A 12,286-nucleotide genomic window follows, 5' to 3' on the forward strand; every position below is an offset into this window, starting at 1 on the left:
AGGCTTATCATGGCCAGATAGCTTCATTGTCACTTCTGATTAGAGTATCTTTATCTGTTGATGTATCTTGTGGTTTGTTTTGGGATTTTCCCCATGATCTCATTGATATCTTTCAGTGTTTTTGTCACGTGACACATCCCAACCCTATGTGTCCGTGGACAAGCTACACCACAACAGGGTTCAGTCAGTTCAGTCAAGTCTAGATTAGCAGTGATCTGGCACTTTTGTGAGTCTATTCGTAGACCGTGCATGCCCAGTCACTTAGCATAGATGCATATCCTCCGGTTGCACACAGCATGATCATCGGAATTCCCATCAGAATCCATTCGCATCAGTTAGGGGAATTTTCCAGTGCATTTAGCCTATTTTCCTATTTATTGGGATTTTCACTTATTATTTTTAAGTGACTTTCCAACAAAAGTAGGTAGGGCAATTTTGCTAAGTTAATATATAAGCAAACCCAAGTTAGCACTTTCTGGCAGAAGAGGCAGCAGGAGCACCTTGCTCAACAGGCAACTTCTCAGCAAGACCAACCCCCGCGACTACTCTGGCGTTTTCTCCACAGAAGACCTAGCGTTTTTGCATCAGATCAGCCTTGGCGATTTGTGCACAGCAGATCAGCCCCGGCGTCATCACGACACAGCAGATCAGCCTAGCATTTTTGCATTTGCAGAACCCCGACGACAGAAGGACCAATTTCAGCCCCTGGCGTTTTTGGATTTCAGCAGCAAATTAAGACCGGCATTATTCACCTAGAGTGTAGCAGATTCAGCCCATAAAGACCATCAGTTTTCAGCCCTAAGAAACCTCATTTTTCAGCCAAGAAAACGCAGCCAAACAATCATTTTCAGCCACCGAAACCGGCATTATTCAGCGATTAGGAGATCTCAGATTTCAGCCATCGTCATCGTCGTCGTTGTCGTCATTGTCATCGTCGTCGTTGTCACCGTTGTCATCATCGGCATAGACCAAGTTGCATAGTCCATTGCAAAAGCATTGTACACCTTTGTGCAATCAAAGAATAGACCACTCTCGCTGACGAGAGTGGGGCCTTTGGAGGAGGGTTTTACAACCTCTCGGGTGTCGTATCTCTTCTCTCTCCTTCTCTCAGTCTCATTCACTTGCACGCACAATCCACTCACTTTGTTCGTGACCACAACACTCTACAAGACGGAAAGCTCTCTCTTTCCCTAATAAACTAAAAGGAACCTTGAGCAATAAAGATCACTAATCTTGAGAAAATACAACATTCATTCCGCTGCACCTAACATTGGTATCAGAGCTTTGGAAGTGTTCTGCATTACTGAAGGAAAGAACCACAATAATTTTTTTTTTGCTTCTTGTGATCGCACCAACCCAAGTTTACTTGGGCGTGGCGATTCCTAATCGTGTTTTGTTGAAGAGTGATAGGAATCCCAAGAAAGAAGGGCTTGTCCAGCCTCCCCTTGTGTCTCTTTTCACTCATTGAGAGCGGACCGTGCACTTAGCGGCCGGCCAATCGACGTGAGGTGGGAAAAAGCAACCTTGGTGTGAGCGCAAGGCCGCCAAGGGGTGTGCCCGCAGAAAAGAGTAGAACTCGGGTGAAGAGAAGATCCTTCTCCAACGCGATTTGCAAGCGAAAGAAAACCTCAAGAACCCAAAGAACTCAAGAACCCCAAGAACCCTAGATTCTCACGAATCAAGGACCCCAAGAACTCAAGAACCTCAAGAACCCTAGATTTTCACGAATCAAGGACATCAAGAACCTCAAGAACCCAACACCCCCAAGAACTTAAGAACCCAAGACCCCCAAGAATCCAAGATTTTCTAGTGAACTTAAGAACCCAAGACCCCCAAGAATCCAAGTTCCTCGTGAACTTAAGAACCCACAAGAATCCACAAGAACCCACTACTTCAGAATGGTCATCACTCGAGGCGGAATGGATACTTCGCTTGGAGGTGATGAGCATGAAAGAGGCGAAAAAGAATTTTCCTCACTAGGAGTTTTTTCCGACCCTTCCCTATCTACGACAAAGATTGCACGAACTCCTATGGAGCAGTTAGACCAAGAAAGAGAAGCTGAAAGAAAGGCTTACGAAGAACGAAGGGAAGCCATAGATCGTAAATACAAAGAAGGAATGGCAGCCATAGCGCGTGAGAGCGAGCAAGCACGCTTGGAAGCCAAAGCAGGAGAAGCAGAATTTTATCGCGAGAACAAAGCACAAATGCAAGAGTTATTGCGACCCTTTTCTCAAGCTCAGGCACAGATGCAACAGAATCGGAAAAAGGAGACTCTCTCAGTCTCTTCTTCTCCAAAGCAGGATACACAGGATTTGCATAATTGTTTGAAGCATGATGATGATTTGAATGATATTGCTAAGCATGATGATTTGAATGACAGTGATAAGCATGATGATTTGCATGATCAAGATATGATTTCTCACAAGCATAATGATTTGCATGATCAAGGTGTGATTTCTCACAAGCATGATGAGTTGCATGAAGATGATGTGATTGTTCACAAGGATGATGTGTTAGTTGATGCTTTTCCTAGCGAAGCTAACCTCGTTGTAGATTCGATCAATCACGAAGATCCGATCTTAGCTTTCGAGTCGAGGTTCAAAGAACCCCCACAGGACGATTCGATCATTCAGGAAAAACCGATCTTGGCTCTTGAGCCTTGGTCCAAAGAACCCTCACAGGAAGTATTGTGTGTTCGCATGATTGATACGCACACATTGTTCGAGTGTTTTATTCGTGAAGTTTTCCTGTAGTTTAGTCAACATCGTTATGTGATCCCTTTTCCTAGGCATGACATATTGTATGTTGAGCACGTTTCTCTCATGCATGCGCACGAATGTATGCGGATTGTTCATGAAAAGTTGAAAAGTTTGTATGTCAGGAAGTCACATTCCATGTCTCTTCCTTGGTATGACATAGTTTCCGAACGAGCATATAATAGTATGAGCACCAAGCGTCGGCATTTCCATTGTGATTTGCCATAGTTGATTGATTTCCATCAAATAGAAAAGATTCGACCTCATTGTTTGCAAGTGTTTGATGAACGGGTTGTCACTCCGTCTCTATGTTCGTCTACATTGCATACACAGTCTCTAGAGAAGACAAGATTTGTTTTCCTTCACTTTACATTTAATGGGTATGTTCATGGTTTTGTGTTGGAGATGGTTTCAAGAATTTTCAGCCATGGAGATTCTTGAAGACGAAAGAAGCAAGACTCTAGACGAAGTTGAAGCAAGAAAGCAGATTCAGAAGACTTTGTGTCGCTTTCGGCGTGGCCCAAAGAAGCAAGCATTGCAGACCTTTATGAAGTTCAAGTACCGCTCGACCCACACAGCAGAGTGGGCCGGCGAAGAGTCTCTTCCAGGATTCCGGATGCTATTTGCGATCTCCCTTGACGCCATACAGTCCGGTACGAGTACCTCACTTTGAAAAGGAGAGGATGTCACGGGACATCCCAACCCTATGTGTTCGTGGACAAGCTACACCACAGCAGGGTTCAGTCAGTTCAGTCAAGTCTAGATTAGCAGTGATCTGGCACTTTTGTGAGTCTGTTCGTAGACCATTCATGCCCAGTCACTTAGCATAAATGCATATCCTCCGGTTGCACACAACATGATCATCGGAATTCCCATCAGAATCCATTCGCATCAGTTAGGGGAATTTTCCAGTGCATTTAGCCTATTTTCCTATTTATTGGGATTTTCACTTATTATTTTTAAGTGACTTTCCAACAAAAGTAGGTAGGGCAATTTTGCTAAGTTAATATATAAGCAAACCCAAGTTAGCACTTTCTGGCAGAAGAGGCAGCAGGAGCACCTTGCTCAACAGGCAACTTCTCAGCAAGACCAACCCCCGCGACTACTCTGGCGTTTTCTCCACAGAAGACCTAGCGTTTTTGCATCAGATCAGCCTTGGCGATTTGTGCATAGCAGATCAGCCCCGGCGTCATCACGACACAGCAGATCAGCCTAGCGTTTTTGCATTTGCAGAACCCCGACGACAGAAGGACCAATTTCAGCCCTTGGCGTTTTTGGATTTCAGCAACAAATTAAGACCGGAATTATTCACCTAAAGTGTAGTAGATTCAGCCCGTAAAGACCATCAATTTTCAGCCCTAGGAAACCTCATTTTTCAGCCAAGAAAACGCAGCCAGAAAGTCATTTTCAGCCACCGAAACAGTCCCCAATTCAGCGATTAGAAGATCTCAGATTTCAGCCATCGTCGTCGTCGTCATCGTCATACGCATAGACCAAGTTGCATAGTCCATTGCATACGCATTGTACACCTATGTGCAATCAAAGAATAGACCACTCTCGCCGACGAGTGTGGGGCCTTCAGAGGAGGGTTTTACAACCTCTCAGCTGTCGTATCTCTTCTCTCTCCTTCTCTCAGTCTCATTCACTTGCACGCACAATCCACTCACTTTGTTCGTGACCACAGCATTCTACAAGACGGAAAACTCTCTCTTTCCCTAAAGAACTAAAAGGAACCTTGAGCAATAAAGATCACTAATCTTGAGAAAATACAACATTCATTCCGCTGCACCTAACATTGGTATCATAGCTATGGAAGTGTTCTGCATTACTGAAGGAAAGAACCACAATAATTTTTTTTTTTGCTTGTTGTGATCGCACCAACCCAAGTTTACTTGGGCGTGGCGATTCCTAATCGTGTTTTGTTGAAGAGTGACAGGAATCCCAAGAAAGAAGGGCTTGTCCAGCCTCCCCTTGTGTCTCTTTTCAATCATTGAGAGCGGACCGTGCACTTAGCGGCCGGCCAATCGACGTGAGGTGGGAAAAAGCAACCTTGGTGTGAGCGCAAGGCCGCCAAGGGGTGCGCCCGCAGAAAAGAGTAGAACTCGGGTGAAGAGAAGATCCTTCTCCAACGCGATTTGCAAGCGAAAGAAAACCTCAAGAACCCCAAGAACTCAAGAACCCCAAGAACCCTAGATTCTCACGAATCAAGGACCCCAAGAACTCAAGAACCTCAAGAACCCTAGATTCTCACGAATCAAGGACATCAAGAACCTCAAGAACCCAAGTTCCTCGTGAACTTAAGAACCCAAGACTCCCAAGAACCCAAGTTCCTCGTGAACTTAAGAACCCACAAGAATCCACAAGAACCCACTACTTCAGAATGGTCATCACTCGAGGCGGAATGGATACTTCGCTTGGAGGTGATGAGCATGAAAGAGGCGAAAAAGAATTTTCCTCACTAGGAGTTTTTTCCGACCCTTCCCTATCTACGACAAAGATTGCACGAACTCCTATGGAGCAGTTAGACCAAGAAAGAGAAGCTGAAAGAAAGGCTTACGAAGAACGAAGGGCAACCATAGATCGTAAATACAAAGAAGGAATGGCAGCCATAGCGCGTGAGAGCGAGCAAGCACGCTTGGAAGCCAAAGCAAGAGAAGCAGAATTTTATCGCGAGAACAAAGCACAAATGCAAGAGTTATTGCGACTCTTTTCTCAAGCTCAGGCACAGATGCAACAGAATTGGAAAAAGGAGACTCTCTCAGTCTCTTCTTCTCCAAAGCAGGATACACAGGATTTGCATGATTGTTTGAAGCATGATGATGATTTGAATGATATTGCTAAGCATGATGATTTGAATGACAATGATAAGCATGATGATTTGGATGCCAATGATTAGGATGACAATGACAAGCATGATGATTTGCATGATCAAGATGTGATTTCTCACAAGCTTGATGATTTGCATGATCAAGGTGTGATTTCTCACAAGCATGATGAGTTGCATGAAGATGATGTGATTGTTCACAAGGATGATGTGTTAGTTGATGCTTTTCCTAGCGAAGCTAACCTCGTTGTAGATTCGATCAATCACGAAGATCCGATCTTGGCTTTCGAGTCGAGGTTCAAAGAACCCCCACATGACGATTCGATCATTCAGGAAGAACCGATCTTGGCTCTTGAGCCTTGGTCCAAAGAACCCTCACAGGAAGTATTGTGTGTTCGCATGATTGATACGCACACATTTTTCGAGTGTTTTATTCGTGAAGGTTTCCTGTAGTTTAGTCAACATCGTTATGTGATCCCTTTTCCTAGGCATGACATACTGTATGTTGAGCACGTTTCTCTCATGGATGCGCACGAATGTATGCGGATTGTTCATGAAAAGCTGAAAAGTTTGTATGTCAGGAAGTCGCATTCCATGTCTCTTCCTTGGTATGACATAGTTTCCGAACGAGCATATAATAGTATGAGCACCAAGCGTCGGCATTTCCATTGTGATTTGCCACAGTTGATTGATTTCCATCAAACAGAAAAGATTCGACCTCATTGTTTGCAAGTGTTTGATGAACGGGTTGTCACTCCGTCTCTATGTTCGTCTACATTGCATACACAGTCTCTAGAGAAGACAAGATTTGTTTTCCTTCACTTTACATTTAATGGGTATGTTCATGGTTTTGTGTTGGAGATGGTTTCAAGAATTTTCAGCCATGGAGATTCTTGAAGACGAAAGAAGCAGGACTCTAGACGAAGTTGAAGCAAGAAAGGAGATTCAGAAGACTTTGTGTCGCTTTCGGCGTGGCCCAAAGAAGCAAGCATTGCAGACCTTTATGAAGTTCAAGTACCGCTCGACCCACACAGCAGAGTGGGCCGGCGAAGAGTCTCTTCCAGGATTCCGGATGCTGTTGGCGATCTCCCTCGAAGCTAACCTCGTTGTAGATTCGATCAATCACGAAGATCCGATCTTGGCTTTCGAGCTGAGGTCCAAAGAACCCCCACAGGACGATTCGATCATTCAGGAAGAACCGATCTTGGCTCTTGAGCCTTGGTCCAAAGAACCCTCACAGGAAGTATTGTGTGTTCGCATGGTTGATACGCACACATTGTTCGAGTGTTTCATTCGTGAAGGTTTCCTGTATTTTAGTCAACATCGTTGTGTGATCCCTTTTCCTAGGCATGGCATACTGTATGTTGAGCACGTTTCTCTCATGGATGCGCACGAATGTATGCGGATTGTTCATGAAAAGTTGAAAAGTTTGTATGTCAGGAAGTCGCATTCCATGTCTCTTCCTTGGTATGACATAGTTTCCGAACGAGCATATGATAGTATGAGCACCAAGCGTCGGCATTTCCATTGTGATTTGCCACAGTTGATTGATTTCCATCAAACAGAAAAGATTCGACCTCATTGTTTGCAAGTGTTTGATGAACGGGTTGTCACTCCGTCTCTATGTTCGTCTACATTGCATACACAGTCTCTAGAGAAGACAAGATTTGTTTTCCTTCACTTTACATTTAATGGGTATGTTCATGGTTTTGTGTTGTAGATGGTTTCAGGAATTTTCAGCCATGGAGATTCTTGAAGACGAAAGAAGCAGGACTCTAGACGAAGTTGAAGCAAGAAAGGAGATTCAGAAGACTTTGTGTCGCTTTCGGCGTGGCCCAAAGAAGCAAGCATTGCAGACCTTTATGAAGTTCAAGTACCGCTCGACCCACACAGCAGAGTGGGCCGGCGAAGAGTCTCTTCCAGGATTCCGGATGCTGTTGGCGATCTCCCTCGACGCCATACAGTTCAGTACCAGTACCTCACTTTGAAAAGGAGGGGATGTCACGTGACACATCCCAACCCTATGTGTCCGTGGACAAGCTACACCACAGCAGGGTTCGGTCAGTTCAGTCAAGTCTAGATTAGCAGTGATCTGGCACTTTTGTGAGTCTATTCGTAGACCGTGCATGCCCAGTTACTTAGCATAGATGCATATCCTCCGGTTGCACACAGCATGATCATCGGAATTCCCATCAGAATCCATTCGTATCAGTTAGGGGAATTTTCCAGTGCATTTAGCCTATTTTCCTATTTATTGGGATTTTCACTTATTATTTTTAAGTGACTTTCCAACAAAAGTAGGTAGGGCAATTTTGCTAAGTTAATATATAAGCAAACCCAAGTTAGCACTCTCTGGCAGAAGAGGCAGCAGGAGCACCTTGCTGAACAGGCAACTTCTCAGCAAGACCAACCCCCGCGACTACTCTGGCGTTTTCTCCACAGAAGACCTAGCGTTTTTGCATCAGATCAGCCTTGGCGATTTGTGCACAGCAGATCAGCCCCGGCGTCATCACGACACAGCAGATCAGCCTAGCGTTTTTGCATTTGCAGAACCCCGACGACAGAAGGACCAATTTCAGCCCCTGGCGTTTTTGGATTTCAGCAGCAAATTAAGACTGGCATTATTCACCTAAAGTGTATCAAATTCAGCCCATAAAGACCATCAGTTTTCAGCCCTAAGAAACCTCATTTTTCAGCCAAGAAAACGCAGCCAAACAGTCATTTTCAGCCACCGAAACCGGCATTATTCACCTAAAGTGTAGCAAATTCAGCCCATAAAGACCATCAGTTTTCAGCCCTAAGAAACCTCATTTTTGAGCCAAGAAAACGCAGCCAAACAGTCATTGTCAGCCACCGAAACAGTCCCGAATTCAGCGATTAGAAGATCTCAGATTTCAGCCATCGTCGTCATCGTCACCGTCGTCATCATCGGCATAGACCAAGTTGCATAGTCCATTGTATACGCATTGTACACCTTTGTGCAATCAAAGAATAGACCACTCTTGCCGACGAGTGTGGGGCCTTCGGAGGAGGGTTTTACAACCTCTCGGGTGTCGTATCTCTTCTCTCTCCTTCTCTCAGTCTCATTCACTTGCACGCACAATCCACTCACTTTGTTCGTGACCACAGCACTCTACAAGACTTAAAGCTCTCTCTTTCCCTAAAGAACTAAAAGGAACCTTGAGCAATAATACAACATTCATTCCGCTGTACCTAACATTTTTTCCCATATCTCTTGTATATGGACGTATGGTTGATTCTATGTAATACAATTTCTCTTGGTGAATCTCTTTTAAGAAAATAAGAGCATGTGCAATGGCCAAACTTTGGTCTCCAAAATCTTGACATTGGCCATTGGAGACTCGGCATAATGGCAAGGAGACGGGCTGGTTGTACATGGAGGCAACTTCATTGAGCATACAAAACAAGCATGCGATAGCATAATGGTACAGTGTAGGCCTTCGAGCAAGGAGGTTCATGCGTGAGGGAAGGGGGGGTGCTCATGGTATGACCTCGCCCAGTGGCCACTCAAGCGCAGGGATCAGTTTATTTGATCTGGTGATATTATTCAAAGTTTTTAAGATTTACGTGGGTGCATTATTTGTTTCTATTTCAGTTTTAAAATTTGATTTTGCATCCAAATGATCCATTCCAAGTTATAGTGTGTCTGAATTTTATTGCTCTTTCTCTTGGATATGTAATATTCGATATGCTGTAGAAAAGATGCAGTTGTTTACCGTCTACAGAGCTTGATGCTAGTGGGAAACTATAGGTGCTGCTTTATGTGTTCAAAGAAAAGATTGCAACACTTCTTTTTTATATGCTTCAACTGCCAATTTCAGGTGGACCAATTGGTTCTTGATGATTTAGTCCGCAGACATTTCCCAAGATTAGGTAATTGCTAATTTAACTGTCAGTATATTTGTTGATGTATTTCCCTTTTGTGGTACTTTAGTTTGACACATCTTCTGTCCATGCCAGTGTCTCACCTGGACACCCTTGGAGTGCAGGTTGCCTGGGTCACAGGGCCATGGTTTTTATCCATCTTTGTGAACATTCTTCCATGGGAAAGTGGTCAGTATCCTTGAAAGGCTCTCATTTTGCATGATCATGTAAGGGTTAGAAATTGGTCTGTTGGTTTGAGGCAACAGCTTCTCATCTTCCAACTGGATGCTGAAGCGTGCATGTTGCCCATGCCGGCATGACTGCTTCTGCAGACGATCTACTTGTCTTGCACCGTAGGCAAACCCCTGCTGACATCATTGGCATCCTGTCCCTGTAAACTTATTCTTTAGCGCATCTCAATTTAGTAACCATATATTATACCAGAAAGACAGCAAAGGTCTGTATGCTTGGCCATACGTTTTTACCTTTCAAGCATCCAACCTTCAGTCAGTATATTGATTGGCTTTCTGAATTATTATTTGAATTTTTAAGCTGTATCTAGTGTGATGCGACATGTGTGACATCCGGTGTCACATGTGAAACTGAGCTTAAACAATATTAAGGCAATCTGGTTGATATATAGGATGTGTCTCTCTTAAAGTTATCTTTAGATGGATTTTTTTGTATGCAGTTTTACGAGTCTGGGATGTGCTTTTATATGATGGTAACCGCAGTATGCTCTTTCGAACTGCCCTTGCTCTTTTGGAACAGCATGGTAAAGAAATTTAATGCCACTTACGCTTTTAGTAATCCAGGCCTATTGAAAGTAGAATGTTAGTTGTCTCTAGTACCTTCTTTTTCCAGCAAGTGTGTGGTTTGTTTTGAAACAGGATCAGCTATTTTGACCACCAGAGATGCAGGAGATGCTGTAACAATGTTGCAGTCATTAGCTGGCTCAACGTTTGATAGTAGCCAGTTGGTTTTGATTGCTTGCATGGGTTATCAAACAGTAGAAGACTCCCTGCTTCAGGACTTGCGTGCTAAAAGCCGTCCACAAGTACTTGCAGCCCTTTCTGATCGCTCTTTGGAGCGTTCAATGTGGAGTAGCACTCGGCGTTCCATGGCATCCAAGAGGTATACTAGCCAGGGCACGTTCAACAAATCATCTGATAAAAATGCCATTTGCAGCACTAACGAAGAAGAAGCTCCTTCTGGAGACCTTGGACACAAGAATTCTAGCATGAATGGGGATGGGGAACATGTGCCAAATGGTTTTCAGGATGATGTTCTTGATGAGGAAGATGCTGGTGTTGCAGACCTCGTAGATCAGGTGCCTGTCTGAAGTTGATTCCTCTGGTTGCTGATGCACGTGATAAAATCTTAAGCAAAAAATTTTAATAGCTGTTTTCTTGAAAACAAGGAATACTGGCTATGCAAATTGATGAAAAATGTGTAGCATACCTTCTATTTTCTGATTCTACAAAGTGAGTCTAGGTTTTTCTAAAGAGTCACATATCCTTCTTTTGGGGTTGCTTTTACCTGTATAATAGGTTGATCACAGCATCTGATTCTTTCAATTATTCTAGAAAGTTTTGAAAACTAATTCTTTGGTGCACTTGCTTGCAAATTCAATGCCCATGCACAAGAAACTTGGCCCCTGTCGGATATCCTTCTTTGGGGTTGCTTTTACCTGTATAATAGGTTGATCACAGCATCTGATTCTTTCAATTATTCTAGAAAGTTTTGAAAACTAATTCTTTGGTGCACTTGCTTGCAAATTCAATGCCCATGCACAAGAAACTTGGCCCCTGTTGGATAAGAGAATGAACATTGCTGTCTCTTTTTTCATTGACACATAAGGAACTAGACTAGGAGAGGTAGCCTTTAGTTCCAGAACTATTAAGCCACCGAAGTAAATTTTAGTGCCAGCAAGATTACAGTTTTTGCCCTTCTTGAATATGATGTAAACTCAGGGTCAGTGATACTGGAGTCTTTATCAAAACAGGAGAAAGAAAGAAAGAAAGAAAGAAAAATTTTGTAACGTCTATGAGAGGCTGAAGTCGGCCTATGAGACAAATCAAGTATACATGTGTGAATGTCTTCCATCTATCGGAAAAGACAAAACAATCCAAACTGGCACAAAATAAAGAATATCTGAATGTTAACCAGTACACATTAACTGGACAGAATTCTTTTTCTGAATCCTGTTAAAAACCCCTGAGCTAAATAGCCACAAAACAGCCCTCACTCCCTAACACCTGTCCCTGGGGGAAATTGGGACGAACTGGTCTGCATGCATCTGTGCATGAGTTTGCATCCAGGGTCGGGAGTGCTGTTATAATCGTTAGTTTTCAACTTACAGGCTTTTACTGAGTTTTTAAGCAGGTTCACACTCATTTTAATACCGGACCGGCTGCCCACCTGATAAGTGGGCAGCTCACTTATCAATAAAGCAGAAAAACCCAGCGCCCCCTCTCCCTTGCTTTTCTTGGGATAGTTTCCTACAACGTTAAAATAGTCTTCTTCTTCTTCTTCTTCTCTCTCTCTAGGGAGAGCTTGCTGAGGACATCAGAGGAGAGACAGCTCAGAGACATATCACAAATTTCTTTATACCAGCCAGGGGAGAGCCAGAGGAGCAGTCATCACAGCAGATCTCAAAGCCCACCCACACTAGAGACCTTATGAGTGTTTTAGGCATAGAGAAGCTTTCTCACTTGAACAACAAAAGACACTGGTGAGAATACAAAGGAAGTGCAAGCAAAAAACGAAAGTGCTAGAAATGTAAAATCTTAAGCTGGAAGAGAACTCCCGGTTTGATTTG

At 43.6% G+C, this 12,286-nt stretch overlaps 1 protein-coding gene across 2 annotated transcripts in view; it reads left to right on the forward strand.

Annotated features, from left to right (window-relative positions):
• The window catches only part of LOC147433592 (Ypt/Rab-GAP domain of gyp1p superfamily protein), a 70,860-nt gene that overhangs the window by 4,131 nt on the left and 54,443 nt on the right, over window positions 1–12,286 (forward strand). For both annotated transcript variants that reach the window (XM_086490270.1, XM_086490269.1), the window contains exons 8-11: window positions 9,423–9,474; window positions 9,562–9,654; window positions 10,157–10,240; window positions 10,356–10,795. In XM_086490270.1, the coding sequence (XP_086346396.1) occupies window positions 9,423–9,474; window positions 9,562–9,654; window positions 10,157–10,240; window positions 10,356–10,795 (669 nt within the window). The remainder of the gene's footprint in view (window positions 1–9,422; window positions 9,475–9,561; window positions 9,655–10,156; window positions 10,241–10,355; window positions 10,796–12,286) is intronic.

The sequence above is a fragment of the Adiantum capillus-veneris genome, chromosome 19 (genome assembly GCF_014529385.1).
Source record: "Adiantum capillus-veneris isolate H3 chromosome 19, ASM1452938v2, whole genome shotgun sequence".
Taxonomy (NCBI): Eukaryota; Viridiplantae; Streptophyta; class Polypodiopsida; order Polypodiales; family Pteridaceae; genus Adiantum; species Adiantum capillus-veneris.